Source organism: Andrena cerasifolii, chromosome 1 (assembly GCF_050908995.1).
Source record: "Andrena cerasifolii isolate SP2316 chromosome 1, iyAndCera1_principal, whole genome shotgun sequence".
NCBI classification, from domain to species: Eukaryota; Metazoa; Arthropoda; class Insecta; order Hymenoptera; family Andrenidae; genus Andrena; species Andrena cerasifolii.
In genome coordinates this window covers 2,115,476-2,137,188 of record NC_135118.1, presented here as the reverse complement: position 1 = coordinate 2,137,188, position 21,713 = coordinate 2,115,476, and the positions used below count along the sequence as shown (strand labels likewise).

Genomic DNA, 21,713 nt, shown 5'->3' with positions numbered 1-21,713 from the left:
ACCATTGTTATACAATGTACGCAGTTTATAAAAATAAGGTATTATTTTATACCATTGTCTGATTGGCAGTGTCCTAATCTAATAACGAATTCCACACGATTCAACTTGAACACCCTTTTTCCAATTAACATTGTAATTAGTATTAAGTAATTAGCCTTGAATTTGACAAAACTAAAGCTTTTACTCGATCAAGTTAAATGAGATGAAATCGTACTAACGAGGAACGATTGTAATAAGCGTGATACTCGCATAATTGGTAACAAATATTAATCTTTATTTAACGTGTATATTATATTCATAAATAGAAGTATCATTTTAGTTATACGAGTAAGAGATTGGTGCTCCTGGGGATAAAAGTTAATGGCACTAATTGCCAATAAGGTCACGTATTATAAACAATTGCCCTAATCTAAACATATTTTAGGTCTGCATTATTTGTTCGTAACTCCGTTAAAACCTTATGCTTACTCGATCATAAAAAAGGGTTGTTCGAATTTCTTGTCATGTTGCTCACGCCAGAACCGACCTGAAATAATTTGTGTATGTTTGAATGAAAGTATTTCCCTTGATATGCATAATGTTTAACCCCTTGGCTTACAACATCGAGTGAGACTCGTGGTATTTCGACCGTGCCAAAGATGGAAAAAACGGGTGAGCCCCGTGGTACGTCGATCGGGCGAAACGTAACCACCAAGGGTCAGGCTCGTGGTTAGTAGCTACTACCACTCAACTTTTCGCCGATGTCTTTTCATCTCAGTTATTCCTGGCCGCATACACATGTATTTACTTTGTTGCAACTACGTAACGGGGCTAAGACATGTGCGACTGACAACTTCGGACGCTGAGCCGAACCGTGAAATGGCTCCGCGCGTGGTTTACCGCTGGTGCCGATTTGGTACCGGCGGTCGGAATTTAAACGGTAAGCCAAGGGGTTAAGAGAAGAACATTGGGGAGGGACACTATACCATGAAAGGATTTGCATGATATGCTGGAAGAGTCGGTTGCCACATTTTGTTCGTCATTAATTGACTAAATTGAATTACATCTGTGTTACTCGATGGCCCGATGCCCACCCACTGTGGATCTGAAACATTAAACGCGATGTTTAATATTCTTAATTTCCAATTCATAGCATTTCGTATCGTTGAAAGAGAAACTTACCATTATTCATAGGAAACTGGACTGGTTTAAATGGATTAATAGGATTACATAGAGAAGTGTCGATCGATTGTGTATTATTATTGACTACATTGGCCGATGGTCGCCATAAGTCACCGCTTGCGAAAGGATTTGAGATTACACGAGTAGTTTGATTTCCAACGCTCCAAATCGAATTCGAAACTGATGATATAGAAAATGATAATCAGTAAAATAATTTTCTAATAGCTCTGCAAGCCAACTTTCCAACAAATTGCATACGCACCGTTATTAGCATTCCAGGTAGACGTATTTAATGGCGTCGCTGCGGTATCATCTTTCAGCTGTGTTTGTTTCATTAATGAGTCTAAGTCTTTCAGTGCCGCATAACGATCTTCCGATGGAGGCATATAAGTTCCATTTGCATTCATTGCGTTAGTAGAATCCCCCGCAGTTTGATTGAATAGGCTCGATGAGTCAACGTCTAAACGTGGCGTAAAATTATAAACGATTATTAAAATCATATCGTATTAATCTGTACAAATAAAATGGGTAGAACAATTTGCCGATTTGCTTGCCTACCTTTTTGACTATTAAAAACAGGATTGTTGTCAAAGTTAGCAAAGAATGGTTGAGGTACAATTGGTTGACTGAGTTTGTTCGTAGGCGTTATGGTAGTAAGAAATGGATCAGGAACTTTGCTGAAATCAGCTACAAAATCTGTTGAAAAGTTATTAGAATTAACCGACTCAGAATTGTTCGCTTTCTGTGCCGATATAGGAGATAGAGTGGATGTCCCAGAATGTGGAACCCTTGGAATGTTGGTTTGATTCTGCAATCGCGACTTTTGAGTGGAGTTTTGATTTGCCACGGACGGATCCAAATAGTATCTCTTAAGCTCGTACTTTGCGCTCATTAGATCCTTCATTTCTTGTTCGTCTTTTGGGTCTAACGTTTGAGAGGAATTTGGATTCATCAAACCTAGCCATATTCTCCTGCAGTATTCGTTACCACGTTCCTTTATAAAATCTATTTCCTCTTGTGTAAACGTTGCCATAGAAATAGATTTCACTCTATGCGGCGGTGTCAAGCCCCGTCTGTAATTTTAAATGCACCCGTTTACGCAAATGTTTATGTCTCTGTTCCGAAAAGCATTATCCGATTTGTGAAAAGAAATCTATTAAGACAATAGATTTTAAACACCACGTCTGGTAACACTCGAGATCTCCAGACCATTAGGAAATTAATCAACAGAGATTAAACATTAACAAAATCCATTAACAAATATATATACATATATATAGTCTTTCATTTATTGCCAAATAAGTCTTTTACAATTCCAATTGACAATGAAAAAAGTATCGACGTTAAAATCTTGTAAAGTCTCTTGTATTATGCCGTACGGCTCCGTTACATACTGAACAGTGTTGGATTTCAGGATTAATCATAAGAAGCATTAATTAAATTGATAAATAATCCGATATTCAAAAACATTTACTTTTAACATTTATTCACGGATTGTCGTACAATTCCTGCGCAGAATTATCTTTCATAATGATTATGCGCCGTTATGTTGCAACTGGACTAATTATTCTACAAACATCGCAAGATAAATACTGATTTTTCCCGCTGCGCGCGTGTGAAACATTTTGACCATTGATAACAAGAACTACGCACAAAGAAGGAGCATTGATGCTGATAGTGCATTAACTTCCTGGCTCCGAGCTCGAGCCTTCAAGAATGATTCATAAATTTTTCACGCCAATGAATGTAAAGCGCGTTCGGTGCACGTGCCTTCGGAAAAACCAAGCTGTTCGTCGCACGTACGAAAGGCAATATATTATCTTTTATTAATAGCTGGATAACTGGTATGATGTGTCCGAAACGTTGACGTTCGGCCAATGTTAATACCGAGCCACCTTTGGGCGCCAGACAACCGTGGAAGGAAAACGCGCCATCCGTTTTGCTTGTATCGCGAGTAACGACGAATAAGATAATTGTTACGTCACTTCGGGCCACGAAGACGGCTGTCGTTACACTTTATTGGCTTCTTACAAGCAACGAGGTACTTACAGCATACCAGAACAAGAGGTACAGACGAACGAACCGATTGTCATGTTGACGTAAGTCGGGCCTCGCTGATGGCAGTCGAAACATTCTTTGTTACCGGGCTGCGAGACCAGCTCGCGTAATATTTTCAAATTCTTCTCGTCTTGCTTTCTCTTCGCGGACGCCATCATATACAAGCAGGACACTCTGCAGTTTCGAACGGGACAGGCACAGTGAAGCACGGCCCCTTGCAGTCCCTCTCGCAGTCTGCTCGCGGAACTGAATTGAACTGACTTGATTTTCTGTCACGGCGGTCATGCGCGTTCCGCAATGCATCCTAAAAATGCTTCGCGAGAAAACGGATTGGACCTTAGACCATATATACTTATAGACACGGCTCCAGATAACTGCCTTGCATTGAGCTATTGGCATTTTCTTATTTCCGCCACGCAATCTGGTGGCGAAAATAAAAGCAGTATAATCGGATTAGCTGCTGTTGCGTGGCCGTTTGGGTCCTCTGGATTCTTGGTAGGGAATTCGACGAGGGTCGACGCCCGTGGAGTGCTTAGGTACTCTGCTCCTTGGACGCAGATTTTTTGAATGGTAAATATGATGAAAATAGTAATAAGAACGAAATGAAACTACTTGAACTTAGTAAATTTGTAACTGTAATGGAAGAAAATAAACGATTTTAAACACAATTTCAATCTGAACAGAACTTTTATTTATACGACTACTCGTGATGGCTTTTCAGGCTCAAGTAACGCTTTCTAAAAATTCATCGCTTTTCCACCTTTTGTTAATTACAAAAATGTCTTAGATTCTAAGAGCCAATCGCAAATTTACAGATTTATTAGCTAAATTCCTATTCGTCGATCCGATTTCTTTCGGTTATCGATTTTTGCAAAACCGAGCGTTTTACCACATTGCGCTGTAATTACACACCTAGGTGAAGGGAGGAAGGTGAGATTCATTTATTCAAACACCCGTTTCCAAGTGGGTATCGATTAGTTTATAATCTTGAAGTCCCCTCATTAAAAGAATTTCTAACTATTTTCAAACACCTCAGGCTTGCGCGAACTTCACCTTGTCTCCCTTTCCTATTACAGTCGTGTGATCCGATTCGAACTTCGCGCTTCTGAAGCTTATACTACACGCTGCTAGACGGGAGTCGCAACACTGCCTCATGTAATTGGCAGTATTAGGAATTTCGACTGTGTGATGATCGATTTTGTAAAATTTAACAGACTATTTAATGACAAAAACATTATTGCACTGTTTCAATACTTGGGTGACACCTGTCCTGTAACGCGATTGACCCGATTACATGGCGCTCTCACATTATTTCTGTTGCGAGTTGCGATTCTCGCTCTAGCGGCGTTTAGCGCAAGCTCTTGGAGCGCGAATTTCGAACTTTAAAGAGTTAAGGATGAAGTTTATTACATTTGAAATTTGTCTTCGTCTCCTTCCTTATCGGTCGAAAACAATGTATTGATTTAAAAAAAAGGAACGAACGTACGAAGAAGCCTGTTTCTTCGCCTCGTAATTCATCACCGACATTGTAAAAGCACAGGCGTGTTATAATAAAGCCCAACCTTTGATCAATCTTTAAATATCTTTGTTCGTTTCTTAATAGTTCTGGTTAATATACAATAATTAAATTTAGTTCAGTTCAATAATCTGTATTTCGTTCAAAGTTATTCATTAGAAATTGTCTTGTTCAATCAACTTCGCACGATTCGCGAGCAGAACCCTTTTGGGTTCCACGGACACCGGGCTACATTGAAATTCCCTCAAACAGTCAGAATTCCCAGCCGGCCCTGCAACATTGCCCAATAAGAATACTAGTGATTCTCTAGGGAATGATCGGTATAACCGCAGCCATTTTGGAGCAAAACCGGAAATAACATAACCTAAACGTTTATCTATCTCTTTCTGTCAGTATTTCTGTCTCTTTCTTTTTTACAGTTTCTTTCTCTGCCTACTTCCGCTTTTGCTCCAAATCGCGGCAACCAATCAGCGACGATACACGTTGTTCTGATCACTCCCTACAGAATCACTTGTTGCGGTTTCCGCTGGTGTAAATATGTGTGATTGCGTGAAGTTAGCTATAAGACATAGAGATATCGAGGTTGGATGTAGAGCGCAATTCAAAATCCTTTGTAGCAAAAAGATTTATTGTAGGCATGCGGGTTCGAAGCGAGCAGCACATCTGGAAGGTTTTAAGCGAGATTGAAACGGAGGACGAGGAAGAGTTTATTGCTAGGACTCATATACGCGTAAAATGCGTTGTGCTTCTCGAGGGTTTTCCTTGCCAGTTTTTTCGAACGTGCTCGTACAATATTAGTAGCTAATACCTGAACTCAGAGGGCGTACGAGAGCCTGGGATTGCATTCAAGAACTTTCAAAACTACAGTTAGGCCAGGCGAAGATAGTAGATAGCTTAACTTTTCCTTCCACATCTGCGTGCCTAGATATGCATGTAGTCTATGTAAACTATGTAATCGGAAAGCGTGCCTCGGCCACAAGCCGAAAGTGGAGGGAAGCGCGAAGGAAGGGCCAAGGACGGAGAGAGGGCTAGAGGACAACCCACTGACGAAACTTGAAGGACATCACCGTTTTGATTGGACGAAAGGACCTGAGGAGGAACTTCGAAGGATACCCCGGAGTAAGAGGAGTAGGGCGCTCGGAGGGCACAAGCGAGGAGCAACTTTGTAGAAATGACAGATCGAACTTGTTAGCAGAACAGTCAACGTCTAGCAACTCATTAAAAATCCAAACATAGAAAGTATTCAGAAGGGTTTCACTTTATTTTCATTCCATCTTTGAAATTCCCGCGCAACTAGTGAGCTGAATGCTTCAGCGCTCCACGGGCACGGAGTATTTAGAAATCCCCACAGAATCGCGCAACACACTAAAGAATACCTGGAGAGAGAACAGCAGCGGGAAGAAGTAGAGGCGACAGCGGTCCGAGGGAAATAGAATATCACGGGTGAACCTATCCTTCTTCTTCCTATTATCCCTCTCACTCTGTACTATCTGTGTTATGTATGTATTTTGTGTGCGCAGATAACTTCACTCACATGCACTATACATCCATAGCCTGTTGTAAGGCAGAGATAGGTTCACCCGTTACTTTCCTCTTTCTCGGACCGGCCGCCATTGCTATGTACTCTCTCCAGGTATTCTTATAGCTCAATGCTGCCTTGACGCAAAGATTAATAGCGAATTCGGTAATTCGCACTGACTCTACACTGGTGCCAAAAAATGACTTGGATTGGTTTATTCTTATAGAGCTATCTTCGTTTCTATCAGAAACAACCAATCCAAGTAAATTTCTGGCACCAGGGCAGAGTCAAGTGGTAGGTAGTACCGAATTCGCTATAAATCATCTAAATACGTGACGTCACATGTGGGCAAAGTAATGATGGAAGATATGGCGATGTATAAATATTTCCGAAAATGCGATTTAATCATTGTCTTTGCAATTCTTTATACAACGTGTTTGAACCTTTGTTAATAATTATTAAAAAATTATTCACAAAAAATGATATATCCTCACTTGTATATATGGCATGCGGCCTTACAGCATATACACATGGAGGTCTCATTGAAAGCTTGAAACTGTCGCCAACATGGTGCGAGAGAGAAAAACATCGTGCGAGCGAGAGAAGTATAGACGAACAATCGATCGTAATGCGCATGCGCCGATATCGTGCAATTTGCTGCACAGGTTTGAATTGATACGCGGTGCATGCTTTCATCATTAAATTGCAAAATATTTGACTTTGTTGTTTAAGAACTTGACATTTTAAAGCTTCGAATACTTTTTTTTGTAAATCCTGGTCGACCATCGATCATTGCATACCATCTATGGATGGTCGAAACGTGTGGAAAAATATTGTTGCAGGTTTTACGGACATATTTATGTCTTTCTCTCTCGGACGATATCGGCGCATGCGCATTACGCTCGATTATCTCACTATACTTCACTCTCTCGCACCAATTCGCACGATGCTTTCCCTCTTGCACGATGTTGGTCGGCAACTGCATCCACAGGAGCCATAGGCATGAGACCTCCATGTATATATGCTCTAAGTATGCAGCAGAATCCACCATTTTGAATTATCATTTGCCCACAAGTGACGTCACTTTTGCCCGTTATCTTTGCTTCATTTTGACTCGTAGCTTCATATGCTCTATAATGCCCGCTTTCTCCACCTCCGACTAAAGTCCCGGTCAGTGAATGACCAATTGGATGCTATCATGTGGCACTCGTCGACCAGTTGGATGCTATCATGTGGCAGTTATGTGGAACCTTGGACATAGGAATATAGGGACGGGGGAATAGTTGCGGGGGTGATATCCTTGCGGGAAGGGCGACGAGGTAACATATGCCTTCTTTCTATTGGCTGCTGCTTCGCACAAGCGCAGTGATGTGTAATAATGAACGTTTGTCGCGTCGCAAGCAGGGATAGTGGCAGCCATATTTGAAGCGTTTCTCATAGTGTGGTATGCAGTGCGTATTCACCTCATATATTTTAATAATTATAGATGCAGATTTCTCTTCAATTTTCATTATTTTTACAATTTATATTCGTAAATAATCACTTCGTTAGTAAATACTTACAATTAGACGTGAGTATGTACTAATCTGTAGCAAACACTTTTTCATAATTAGCGGTACGGAGCATGCGTAGAATGCAACCAATCAAATGCAGGCAGATGTAGGTGCTCTCCCCCTCCCCCCGGCCCTCAAATACGTATCACTCCCCTTGCCTAAAGTCGCAACTATTCTTCCGTCCCTATATTCCTGTGTCCATGCTCCGTCCCTATTTTCCTGTGTCCATGTGTGGAACGTAACTCTAACTGGAAGATTACTGAAGGTCAAGAAATCGGCCGTAAGTCTCGCACTGACTCTGTCCTCGTGTCAGACAACGACTTGGATTGGTTGATTCTTATAGAGCTATCTTCGTCTCTATCAGAAACAACCAATCCAAGTAATTTTCTGGACAAGCGCAGAGTCACTGGGAGATACCGAATTCACTATTAAAAACATATTTTGGCGCGAAATTTTAAATGAGTTGCCCGCATGTACGTACATGCGCACGTGATATGCGGTGATATGTTTACCAAGAAAATTCAGAAAAAAACGATTACCGCGAAAATTCGACTACGACACGCTATCAGCATGTTGCTGTTGTTTATTTCAAGTTTCAACGGCGTGTATGTAACTAGAAAATTTCGAAACAAATTGTATTAATCGTTAAACGAAGAAATTACAAACTCTCGCTTCTAGGAAATTTAAAATGGATAGAGAATAACGCCGTTAGAAGCAGATGTTTTGTTTCTAATTATAAACCTGAGATAGCAGATGCGGACTATTCTGTGCCAATTGTGCATAGTCGATTTAGGTACGGTAGAAGTAAAACGATTGTCAGAAGGTGAGCAGCGAAGGTTAATATATGCATATACATGTATGATTGCCGAAGAAAAGAATTTTTACTATTTCAGTCACCACCTTCGAACGCGTTTATTTCGTACCGTACCGACAGGTCTAACATACATATTAGAAATTTATTGCTTCGCCTGTGCCGCGGCTGCAGTTTCTTGCAAGGGGAAAAATGTTATTGGTCTCGCTAACAGTCACGGAAATAATCTTTGTCGTATGATTATTTATCGCCGAATAATTGGACCAATTCAAAGGAGAATCTGAACTGAACTGTTGCCGATAAAATGACGTCTGTTAACCCACCACCCACAAACATAAAAAGGTTTAAAATTTCAATGCTTTCAATTCCAAACTGTGTACTCTAGACGCTGGTAATTTATAAGGATATTTCTGTTATTCAATTTTATAGATTTCCTCCAATTAGGAATGTACGACAAGGAAGCATTATCGATTTGGACATTGACATGTTCCTTAAAATCTCAAATTATGAAGACACTGTCCGACAGCTTGATATTTATTATGGAATTGGTATGGGAAAACTTTGATTTTTAGCGTATTAACTCTTCGTTGACACACCTCTTTTTTTCGATCAACTTTCACATACCTGGGTGGCTCACACCCAGAACATTTTTTGAACAACTGCCATTCTTATCTGAAGAATCCAATCGTTATGAAAAAAATCATGGGTTAATTTTAAGGTCTCTGGAATGTATTTGAATAGTTTCTTGACTGAAATTTCATCACAGTTTCTGTGAAAAAATCTAGATTACCATGTGTCGAGAAAACACGAAGAAAATCTTCAAAAAATTGTAACTTCTACAAATTCCAATATTAGAAGTTAAAAATCTACAGAGTTATTGTTCAGATATAATATTTTCAGAGAAAAAATAGTTTGTAAGTCGATTTTGGGAAAAAGGTATTTATTTTACATATAGAAGGTGGAGAGCGTCAAAATCAGCTTATGGGGTGCTCACACCCAGAGTGTCAACGAGGGGTTAAGGTGAATTCCGTAAGGTTATAAGAGACATATCTTATATACGTTTTCTAGTTAAAAGGCAACTGTTACGTTACCAAAGTTGCATAACTGGTTTGTTTCCACAAATTTCGAGTGATACGGTAGTGGGAAGTATACGAGAAAGTATTTACTGCGCTGCTGCTATATGGAGCTTGTACCAAGCATATAGGTGATTGGATAAATAAAAATTTGCCGCCTATTATTAATTAGTATGGTATATAGTATTGTATATAAAATTGTTTTGCTAGACGGATAGATGATGACCGTGGGAAGTCTTACGAGCTTGGCCAATCTACCGTAAAATGTATGCGTGGAATTTTAGAATGTTGGGTAAAACAGTCTTGTAGAATAGAGTTATTTAAACGTAATCAGTGCAACAGATTTGCGCTGCATTGTAAATTTCATTTAGATACTGGTGATGAGGTTTTTAACGATGCTAAGTACGACCACTTGCAAGTAATTATAGTACATAATAAAATATGATTACGCATCTTATACATTTATATGGAATAAGCCTCATAAGAGCATCCTTATTACTGCTACAGGTACTAACTATCTGCTTCTTATAGATCGACATCGTTTCACTTTATTTGATATTTCTGGTACAAATGATATCTTCCGGTTTACAAATTATATACACTCAAGATGAAGTGGCGTTTGTACAGAATCTTGTATATTATGTGGAAAGAGCATACCGTACGCCAGATTATGGCATGTGGGAACGTGGTAGTCGGTACAACGATGGTACACCTGAAATACATGCTAGTTCAATTGGTATAGCTAAAAGTGCTCTTGAAGCTATCAACGGGTGTAACTTGTTTGGAGAAAAGGGTGCTTCCTGGTCAGTCATATACGTCGATATCGATGCTCATAATCGTAATCGTAGTATTTTCGAAACAATGCTTCCCAGAGAATCCAGTTCTAAGGTACAGAATGTATATTTATACAGAAATACTTTGTGCTTATAAAAAAATTCTTGCCACCGTTAAAATTACAAATATATTATCCGTATACAGAGTGTAGATGCAGCTTTACTGCCAACGGTATCCTTTCCTGCATTCGCCACCCACGAAGAAGTATTGTACAACGAGACAAAGGCAAATATTGTAAGAAGATTAAGAGGCAATTATGGCTTCAAGAGATTTGGAAGGGATGGATATAAAACAGTGTTGGAAACCACAGATCGCCGTTATTACAAATCTGGTGAAATCAAGGTCTCTGATGTATTCGATTGTTAGTATGTTATTTTTGAAATTTCACTTAAACCAAATCTCGTCACGTTCAATCGTGTTTTCTCTAGCATTTCTCTGTAGCAATAATCAATTTCCACCGCATAGAGAACGTAAATATTTTTTTGTTATAGGAATTTGATAACATCGAGTGCGAGTGGCCGCTATTTTACATTTTTATGATCATAGATGGTGTTTTTAAAACCATACCAGAACAAGTAGAAGAGTATCAGAATTTGCTGAAAGAACGAATACACAAAGATATCAACGGAGGTATATTAATGGAAATTGAACTTAAGCACGTTTTCGTAGATCGTGTCAAACGCTATTATACTTTTTGTAATTAAATAGATCCTGTAATACCTATGTGTTACTATGTGCCTGAGGAGAGCTTGGATGCGGAAAGGAATGATCCTGGTAGTATTCATAGATTAGCAAGCAACGAAGGAAGAGGTCGAAAAGGTTCTATGGATACCGAACCTGCTCCCATGTATTTGTGGAACCAAGCTATGTTTATAATTGCGCAATTACTTACTGCTGGTCTGTTGCACATTAATGAATTGGATCCCATTAGACGGTATCTGCCTTCGTACAACAGACCGAGGAAAGCTGGAAGGTATTCAGCTTTTCAAGTAAGTAGGAACGCATTTCTCTTATTTCTGCTGAATTAATCATTTGTATAAATTATTTTACATATGTTTGTCCCATACAGGCTAAACCCAGTATTGTAAGTAAATGACACTATATGCGTGGGCGCGCGCGCGTGTGTGTGTGGCTAGTACATTCTGCATTGATTTTATTATACTGTTTGAGAGTTAGATTGATAAATTTGCACTTATCGCTTAATATACACATATATACGTATCGTAAACTTTCAAACTACATGACAATACATACATGCCTAGCAGATACGGTATATTTTGTGTAAATTTGATCGTAGTATTTGAGTCAGTTAGATTCGTCCATTATCTACTGTGTAGTATATACGTATTTGTAGCTTATTAATAGCACAATGATGCATGAAGCTTGGATGGAGGCATGCTTTGTTCCGCTCTTTTTTTATTTATGATGCCTGTTGCAACTATGTACCTTACCTTTATACATGATCGCTTTTTGCGAAGATTCTTCTCAGTATCTCTGGTTTTGTATTTCTTAGCGCATTAAGGAAGAAGGATAATTGCCATTGAATATACCTATCTTTAATGGGACATTCCATGCAAACTCGGACAGATTTCGGAGTAAGTTTTCGTAGATTCCTGAAATTTGAATATTTTGTAGTCTTTAGTGATATTTAAACGTACCTCATGCCTTTTAAAAATGTTGAGAAATGTCGATTTTACAGCTGTTTGAAGATAGTTCTATCCTTCTCCTTGATGGATAAATTTTTAAAAATATGGACATTTTAACATTGGCCCTGTAAAAAATGCCGAAAGTTGACGCTGCGTTGTCCAGCACCGGCTTGATTGATCGCGCCGTGCGGTACTCGCAGCGGCCAAGTGGCTGTACCTGATATTCTTATACCGGATTCTCGCAAATGGTAAGTATTAGAAAAAAAACTGAAGGAGGAAAACTCTTACTGCTTTTTATATCCAACATAATACGGTATCTCAATTTTTGGTGTTCGCGATATTTTACTTGAAACGAGGGTGACTTTTAGTTTTTTTTTAAATGGAAAATGCTTTGATTAGTCAAGACAAATTCAACCATATGGTACACTATGACCTTCAAGGCCACACAAGGTCAGGAATGAAGTAAATATATTGCACTATCTATCTAGTAGATTGAATTTCTTCCTTTGATTCCTAACCTTGTGTGGCCTTGAAGGTCATAGTGGACCATATGGTTGAATTTGTCTTGACAGTCGCTTTCATATTGGGTAATCAAATGTATAGCATTCCATTTAAAAAACTAAAAGTCACCCTCGTTTCAAGGAAAATATCGCAAACACCAAAAATTGAGATACCGCATTATGTTAGATATAGAAAACAGTAAGAGTTTTTCTCTTTCAGTTTTTTTTTCAAATACTTACCATTTTCGAGAATCCTATATAAAAATATCAGGTGTAGCCGCTTGGCCGCTGCGAGTACCGCAGTGCTGGGCGACGCAGCGTCAACTTTCGGCAATTTTGGCAGGGCCAATTTTAAAATGCCCATATTTTTGAAAATTTGTCCATCAAGGGGGGTGATAAAATTATATTCTCTTTTTCAGATTTTTATAATCGCGTCCGATGTTAAAAACCTGCATTTGTTTAATATAATTGCACAAAAATGGTTAAAATTTTTTTTTTAATTTATAAAAAAAATTTGAAATAATTTTTTCTTGAAACTTCAATGTCTTCTCTATAAGCACAGTAAAGCTCATCTCTATCCGTTTACTACTTCCATAGCTATAATGTATTGAAAAAAAAGTTAGCACTTAACTTCAAACAGCACATTTTTTTCGATATTTTTCAAAATTTAGAAAAATCCTTTGAGGTACGTTTAAGTATCACTAAAGACTACAAAATATTCAAATTTCAGCAATCTACGAAAACTTACTCCGAAATCTGTCCGAGTTCGCATGGAATGTCTCTAATAGTTTTAGCAACATTCTTATTATTATGCTGTAACAAATGCATGATTAATCTATTTAAAACGTTTCTGTATATCAGGGTACTCATACTGATCTTGTAGTACAAATCGTTCTTATTGCTGAGTCTATGCGATTGCAAGCTATGATGGCAACATACGGTATACAAACACAAACTCCGCACGAGGTAGAGCCAGTACAGATACTGTCGTCTACGCAATTAGTGAAAGTTTACGAGAAATTAGGAGTGAATAGCAAATTGAACCTACAAGGTCGACCAGCTAGACCGATTGGATCTTTGGGTACAAGCAAGGTATGCTGCTTCTGTGCACAAAATAAGAATTTTAAGGGAGAATTGAAAATCATTCTTTGTAGGTTTATAGAGTATGTGGCATGACGGTGCTCTGTTATCCTCTGATATTCGAGGTATCTGAATTTTATTTGTACAGAGACATGGCTCTATTAATTGATGATATTAAAACTGAGCTTCAGTTTGTTGGTAAATACTGGCGACTATCGGGTAGACCTACCGTGTGTCTTCTAATACGAGAAGAACATATGAGGTGTTTATTAAAATTTAACATTAGTCGAATGAATATATATGCGCGTCATGTATAAATGAATAAAATGTATTCGTACTTTAGGGATCCGCAATTCAAACAAATGCTTGATCTGTTTGCAATGTTAAAAAAAGGCTATTGCGATAAGACAAAAGTACGAATTGGACGATTGCAGAATCTTATTTCGTCTTCGTGTATTGGTAAATAATATTTATTACTTCTCATTCCCATTGTACTCCTAAATACTATGAGTATCTTTGTATGTTATACAGAACATCTGGATTTTATGAATACCATAGAAACAGATCTTGAACTTACACAGTTTAGACAGTTACAACATGATTATATCGGATATCAAAGTCTCACAGATGTACCTAGGGCCCTAACATACGCAGAAAACATAAAAGATTATTCTGTAAGTATCCTTGGAGTAAGCAATTTCATACTTCATTTATCTTACCAATTCACGTTACAGAAGTATTCGAAAGAACCACTGTATAATATATTAAGTGAAATTCGTAGTAATAAAAGTCTATATGCTCTGTGCCAACTTTACGGTATTTTGTTGCAACGAGAGGGTATTAATTATGAAATTAATGGAATAACAGGTATTACTTTGCACATTTAAGGGCTAGGCTACACATACGACTGTAAGTCGTACGACAGTCGTGTCGTTTATGCCAGGGCCTACGTAACATATGGAGACGCGCACACAGAGACGACAGGACAACGATCAGTCGCGCAGTCGGCGGGCACCTGCGACTGCTTTGGATTTTTAAATCGAACGACTGTCGGTGGTCAATGCATTGTATATGGGTGTGGACACACAAACGACAAAAGTGTCTTTCTGTCGTTCTGAAAAGCAGTAGGTCTGTGACGTTGAAGAGAAGTAGACATGGGTTACGTTTCTCTAGCCGCGTTTTGTGCGCATGCTATTCGACTTAAAATCATAAGGAAGAAAAAATAAAACGGAGATACTGGATTCATCCATTATACAGTGAAGGACTTCAAAAAGGAAAATTGTATACTATGTTTGAAACATTAACAAAAATATCCCGAGAAATTCTTTGCTTATTTTAGAATGAGCGTACAAAGTTACGACGAACTTTTGAGCTTATTGAGGCCCTATATTACTTATCAAAACACACAAATGAGACTCGCAATCCCTCCAGAAGAAAGATTAGCAACGATAGAATGTCGGTTGTCTGCACGCACACAGCGACAAAACAGTTGAGTCGTAATGTCGGGCCGACTGTCACAGGATTTCCGCGCAACTGTCGTATGTGTAGTCTAGCCCTAAAAGTAACATAAGTGCTTATGTTACGATACATTGTTGTTCATTTGCTTTACGGATTGATTCATTTTAGTTGGCGATCACTTAAGATCATTATACCAACAAGCAGGCTGCCTCAGATATTGGATGGTTGTCCGTTACTGCAGCAGTTTATTAAATCACACAGTGGACAGCATCAGCCCTTTTATAACAGGCGTTCTTGTTAAAAGAAAACAGGTGATTAGTAATTGAACATGTAGTTACCAGAATACATATTTATAATTGGTCACTAACTCTGAGGTTGTTATTCCTGGTCATTGTTAGATAACGGTTGGAGTAATTGGACAAGAAGAAACAGTGTTTGACAAACCAATGACACCGACAGAAATTCAATCAGTCATGTATTCTACTATTCAACCACATAACGTGGTACAAGCTGTGCTTCAGCAAGAAGTTTTATTATACTGTGGCAGACTTATCGGAAGAAATCCAGAAATGTTTAAAGGAATATTGAAAATTCGTATTGGGTATATAATAATTATATGTATACCGATGATCATATCACCATCATTTTTTTGTAATGCTCTTAGAAAGGAAATACTTATTTCTAAACGTTCTTTTATCCACAGATGGGTGTTAGAAGCAATAAAGCTTTACTTAGAGATATTTGTTGAAAACCCTAAACCAATTGAGAATTATAGTCCGTTTGAAATTCGTCGATTTCTCATACAAGTACTAACGGTTAAAGATTGGGCTAATAGCGAAAAGTACGTATAATCTCCAATTTGTTCATTGAGTATTTAGTGACGTGAATTTTATATTAATTAATAATATGCCATTTGTTTTGTAACAGACTTACAGTTTTAGGACGCAGAAAAATCGAAGGTTGTCTATGCAGAGTGCCTGCACATTTTTATAATCATGTCTGGGAAGTGCTGATGCGTTGCCCAGGTGGCATCTGCGTTAATGGACGAGAGTTGCCTCAACATCCCACTCTTTCTAACATGACCCGTTCGGAACTTACATTTGCTTTGCTCGTGGAATCTTTGCTTCACCACATACATTCACCAGAATATCGTCAAATTATTGTAGAGGTGTTTGTTTGAAATATTCGTTTATTCAACGAATTATTTCCCTTTTTAATTTCATTCATTGCCAGAATTTCTTCCAATGAAAATTAGATTTTATAATATTTTATATTTCTTGCAGTTACTTACAATAGTATCAACAATTTTACTTCGAAATCCAGAATTAAGTTTCCAGAAACAACTGAACCTTAATATACTTGTTGAAGACGCTGTTTTGATGTACTGTAAGGTATGTACTACGTACTATGTGTATATCATAGCTAAATTAGCTATATATAAATAAAACAATTTATTCTTTTAGGATCATAATCTGGGGAAATCTGTCGATCAGTCATCATTTTTCTCTGCAGATTACTCCTTAACAACAGGATATCTTGCTAGGGCTGTTGTTAACAATGTACTCACTGGTGGATGTTTTGCAACTATTCATGACCTCAATGATGCAATTGAAAATAGGGATACATGCAAGATCACATAGTAATGTAAATTAGTTTCCACGAAAGAGGAATCAATGGTTTGAATAGCTGGTAAACAAAGCTATATTTATAGAAATATATTGTTAAATTTTTGCTGAATGTTATGTATATCTCTTTAATGAAAGAGAAGTGAAAAAAGAAGTGTTTTAATTGTAATTCTGCATAGAGACTTATATGTCTTTAAATGTTGACAGCGTACGCAAACAGATATTAAAAAATTTATTTTCGAATACTCAAAATTCATAGTATTGTACTATACAGAATCATCATTTAATCTTGCAACCCGCGCTCGCGCGAACAGGTAAAATGGCAACAGCGTCCCGGCGTTTGAAGAGCTGCCAGCGACCGCTGGACAGCAGTGATGCCCGAGCTTCGAAAATTTTGAAATGGCCTCTTTCAAATTAACGTCGCAAAGAGCTATTCGGAATTTCCCGGCCCGTAATTTTTTTGTACAACTGTACAAATCTAATTACATGGTTGGAAATCACTTTTTTGGGAAATTCGTATCCATCGCTCGTCCAGATCGCTGCATGTTATTCATATAAGCTTTCATTCTGGCGGCAACAGTGCCTACTTCTGCAGCTGTTGCCAGCTGCTTGCTAATGAAGTCTTGATTGTACATTTTGCAAGGGTCTGATTCCTTCTTTTCCTCTTCACGGTACCTTTTTACATTCCTTTCTCGTTCTGTGTCTCTTCATGATGCGTTTGCTATCATTTCTCTCCTACATTTCTCTTTCTCTTCTTCCGTAAGATGTTTCTTTTTCCACTTATCTCTACTTCGGTCTTGTTCTTTATGTTGTCCTTGGATAACATCGGAAAATGATTTAGAATAGACTGTGTCTTTATGATATAATCTGTTCGAAGGGTTTCTGTTATTGCATCTGCTTCTAGGAGAATCGTTTTGTCTGGCTTGAGGAGTTCTGGGACAAAAATCTTTGTCTCTATTCTTGTATGTATCTCTTCTATCTATTCTGCTTTGCTTTCCATGAATCGAAGAATCGCTCCTTTCTCTGCTCGAACTATGATCCCTGGTATGTTTATCAGATACCCATTGCTTTTTGTATTCTCTTCTCTTAGCTTTATCTGTATATTCTTCTTTCTTATGTTTCTGAATTTTGTAACCGTCTCTGGTTGCGAGGCGGTTGTCGGTGGGACGAAGAAGGGATATGATGCCGACTCAGTCGGGTGTCAGGGTTCGACGAATGAATAAGAGTGGTGGCGGGTAAAAATCCTTTTATTGGTACGGTGTTTACAGGTGCGCGTCCAATGTTCTCATCGAGCGCGGGTTCGCGGAGGAGTTACCGGGTTCGGTCGCGACGGTCGGTTCGGGTGTCTCGGCGGCGTCCTGGCGACTCGCGGCGGCGACGGCTTCAACGAGGTCTGCGGGAAGTAGGGATAGCGGAGTAGGGCAACTGCCCATGAGCGGTCGATTTCGGCGCACCCAATTGGCAGTTGTAAAGAGACGACCTGGTGCAATGTGGTCTCTGAGTTTAAAGCCGCAGAGGTTCCACGGTAGCGTTGGTAAACTACGAAAAATTACTCTCGGTGTATATCAGGAAGAAGCTGGTAACAGCGCAATAATGGCGATGGCCGATTCTGGCACACTTCGGGATGCCAATGCTTCTCTGTTGTACGGTCAGTTAGCTGGTTAGGCCTCTGGGTGTACGGAATGGAGAGTCTCGATTGTGTTCGCGGCGGCCTTTATACACTTGTCGCCGCTTATCTTCGCCAGCGAGACGAACGCGGGGCCGGCGGCCGTCGAGCGGCCGCAGCGCGCACTATACCTATTGTGCGTACGGAGCACGCTTGCGCGACGCGTGACGTCGCTACGTCACAATTTCATCATTTTCTCCTTTTACTTCTATGTTTCTTTTTACGTTTCTCTGTATCTTCTTCGCTTTAGCTTTCTTGGTTGCTGCTTGCTGATTCGCTACTGAAACTATCGCTCTCTTTTCTTGATTTCTTCTTTCATTTATCTTTAGATTTCTTCATTGACTTTATTAAATCCTTATCATTGATTTTGTCTTTAAGCTGCTTGTACTTTACGGCCAGCAGCATATCTAATTGTGTTTCGTCGTCGCTATCTAGGTTCTGTTTATGTTTCTTCCTTTTTCTCTGTTTTTTCTCGCTTTTGCTTTTTTTTCGATTGTTGCTTCAACTGAACAAGAAATAATTGCTAATTATCAATGAAAAAACAAAATTCGTTAATGACAGATATTAACCCAGCGTTGGTCAGGTGGGGTCTCACAGACCCCAGATGTTAGATTGAGTATAACTTTTTAACAATGTGTGGCAGTGTTATTTAGGTTGTTCATTATGTAAGCTATTTCGGAAGTATATTTTTGTTGAAAATTAAAGATGTGTAAGATAAAATAAAAGATATTTATTAAAAGAATATAATACAAGAAGTGAATAACAAAGGAAACTGATGTGTCGTCTATCACGCCGTACGTGTAACTGTTTGTTCGTCACGCTCCTCGCGAATCGCGATCACCGTTTTTCTGGCAACCGTGGCAACGCATCGCTGTACGCATTCTCTCTCTCACGCATTCTCTCCACCACACACTCTCTTTCCATCAACTGATCACCTCGCCTCGGTGACGCAAATAATTGCGCTAAAACTCTCAAACACCACAGATGTTTAATTTAATTTAATTTCTTGCTAAGTCTACTTTTTTGTTACCAGAAAAGAAACGTAAAGATGGTGGAATACATTCTGAAATTATATGTCATGTATGAAGCCGAAATGCATATTGATTGTTAGATATTATAGGTTATAATGCTGAATGTGTATGCAAAGATTATAATATAAGTATCATGTTCAACATGATTCCTAGGTGCATGATTTAATTCTGTATCCTTTTTTATTTGATCCATTTGTTCAAAAGATTTATCAATTAGCCGCCCAAGTAAATAGTCTTCTCTGTTAACCAACTTATTTGGCCCTTTGTACATTCAATCCAATTTTTTGTCATCCTTTTTCTCTATCACGCCTTGTTCTATTGCATACTTTTTCATATCCTCCCTATCTTTCTCCATTTCTATTTCTTTCTTCAGTTCTGCTATCTTTTTCCTTTCTTGATTCTGCTTTTGTTCTGCTTTCCATACTTTCTCTATATTTTTCATTGTTGACGGATGCCATGACTTCTTCAAATTCTGCCTTACCGAATATTTAATTTTCTCCAATAAATACACCATGTACTTTTGTTTATTCAACACAGTATCTCATAATTAAACTTACCAAATCTCCTTCACCCATTCGTCTAACCAATTGCTGATTTATAGAGAGGAGTTTATGAGGTTAGCTTTATCCTCACAAAATTACCTGTTTTAAAAAAAGGTATAAAAAGTGCGCCAAGTATACGCGCGCGCGCAGGCGAACAAAAAAAACTGTTGTAAAATTATTAATGTGCTATATTTAGCTTTACAAAACTAATGATATACAAAGTTGCGCCAATTATAACGACTATTTGTACAAACAATCGGATTTAAATTGAATAAAAGATTCATGATTGGAAGAAACAAAGGAGATAATAATATTAAGCAGATATATTTTTATAGAAATAAATATTTCAATACCAATATTTTAATACAATACAAATATTTTATTAAAAATACTTGGCGCTGAGAAACCAAATTATGAGGTTAGCTTTATTATTATACATTATTTCACTTAAATTTTCACAAGTAACACAGCTGCGTGCAGAGGTCGCAGAGATTCGGCTGCACTGATGGATGGGGAAACACCTATAGGAGCGGTGGTAATATATGCATGAACTGCGCCTGCGTCAGCCACGGCTGTCTGTAAGCATGGTAAAGTACGTTGGAAATTACATGGTGGCTATTTCGCGAAGGGGGAATAACCAATCAACGTCAAGGTAGGAAACAAAACGGCGCCACTGTCAAGCTAAGCCAAGCTAAGCCAGGCCAACCAGCGTCGCCGCAGAATCGGTTGTCGACGATGACTAACTACTGGTCGACGTCGCGGCGCCATCGCACGCATGCGTGGCGTTCCCCCACCGCTAAATAGCTTACAGCGTACGGCATTTCCGTCCAACGCTGACTACAGTAAACTCTCGTATTAAACCCGACGAACAGGGCTGGCGGCGGGCGGATGACGCGTTGCGGTCACTATTCCGTGTGGGCAATGCCGCGAGTGAGAAAACCCAAAAGCGAGCGAGAGGGAACGAAACAGTTGACACGAAGTTGCCGTCGACTCTTTCGTTCCCTCTCGCTAGTTCTTGGGTTTTCACACTCTCGACCAAAAGATTGCAAGAAATGGTGGGGATAGTCATCGGGCGTACTACGTATGGTAAAAACATGGCTATAATGAGGATTTACTATATTGGTTACTATTATTTCTCTATGAACATCTATGAGTTTGTATTGTTGCGTGATTCCGTGGGGATTTTAAACTAGACGGCGGATCAGTGCCCGTGGAGCGCTGAAGCACTCAGCTCACGAGTTTGCGCGGGAATTTCGATGATGGGAGAAAATAGAATGAAACACTTCTGAATAAATTCTATGTTTTGATTTTAATTAATAGCTCGACGTTGACTGTTCTGTTAACAAGTTCGATCTGCCACATCTACAAAGTCGCTCCTCGCTTGTGCCCTCTGAGCACCCTACTCCTCTGACTCCGGAGCATCCTTTGAAGTTGCTCCTCACGTCCTTTCGTCCAATCAAAGCGATGACATCCTTCAAGCTTCTTCAATGGGTTGTCCTCTAGCCGTCTCTCCGTCCTTGGCCAGCCGGTGGTCGAGGTACGCTTTCCGATTACATAGGCTACATACAGGGTTATCATTTAATCTTGCAACCTGCGCTCGTGCGAACAGGTAAAATGGCAACAGCGCCTCACGAACGCAT

The 21,713-nt window shown here is 39.0% G+C and overlaps 3 protein-coding genes across 9 annotated transcripts; 1 reads left to right on the top strand and 2 right to left on the bottom strand.

Annotated features, from left to right (window-relative positions):
* Positions 1–252: 252 nt before the first annotated feature.
* On the bottom strand, positions 253–3,497 carry Drongo (Arf GTPase activating protein drongo). 2 transcript variants are annotated; one of them, XM_076817023.1, is made up of 6 exons: positions 3,211–3,497; positions 1,720–2,234; positions 1,424–1,621; positions 1,162–1,341; positions 966–1,084; positions 253–526 (listed from the first exon to the last, which is right to left on the bottom strand). In XM_076817023.1, exons 1-6 carry the CDS (start codon positions 3,375–3,377, stop codon positions 473–475), a joined length of 1,233 nt encoding a protein of 410 aa, XP_076673138.1. In that variant the 5' UTR covers positions 3,378–3,497; the 3' UTR covers positions 253–472. The 2 variants fall into 2 exon arrangements, with proteins under 2 accessions (XP_076673138.1, XP_076673228.1); XM_076817113.1 differs by having other exon boundaries at positions 3,245–3,453.
* Positions 3,498–8,363: 4,866 nt separating this feature from the next.
* LOC143368010 (putative phosphorylase b kinase regulatory subunit beta) lies at positions 8,364–17,086 on the top strand. 6 transcript variants are annotated; one of them, XM_076810351.1, is made up of 22 exons: positions 8,398–8,412; positions 8,486–8,630; positions 8,701–8,960; positions 9,048–9,166; positions 9,687–9,822; positions 9,902–10,109; positions 10,223–10,579; positions 10,670–10,867; positions 11,017–11,155; positions 11,234–11,514; positions 11,595–11,609; positions 13,533–13,763; positions 13,826–14,013; positions 14,095–14,210; positions 14,283–14,425; positions 14,486–14,618; positions 15,378–15,520; positions 15,608–15,810; positions 15,913–16,050; positions 16,137–16,377; positions 16,493–16,600; positions 16,673–17,086. In XM_076810351.1, the coding sequence occupies exons 3-22, from the start codon at positions 8,923–8,925 to the stop codon at positions 16,847–16,849; spliced, it is 3,312 nt and encodes a 1,103-aa protein (XP_076666466.1). In that variant the 5' UTR covers positions 8,398–8,412; positions 8,486–8,630; positions 8,701–8,922; the 3' UTR covers positions 16,850–17,086. The 6 variants fall into 6 exon arrangements, with proteins under 6 accessions (XP_076666869.1, XP_076666604.1, XP_076666691.1 ...); XM_076810754.1 differs by having other exon boundaries at positions 8,364–8,630; positions 9,063–9,166; XM_076810489.1 differs by having other exon boundaries at positions 8,365–8,600.
* LOC143370819 (uncharacterized) lies at positions 16,936–20,310 on the bottom strand. The gene is given in 7 exon segments (XM_076815859.1): positions 16,936–18,023; positions 18,150–18,373; positions 18,694–18,999; positions 19,342–19,427; positions 19,511–19,564; positions 19,665–20,003; positions 20,089–20,310. Coding segments are annotated over 7 exon segments (1,719 nt in total). The 5' UTR covers positions 20,107–20,310; the 3' UTR covers positions 16,936–17,331.
* Positions 20,311–21,713: the final 1,403 nt, after the last annotated feature.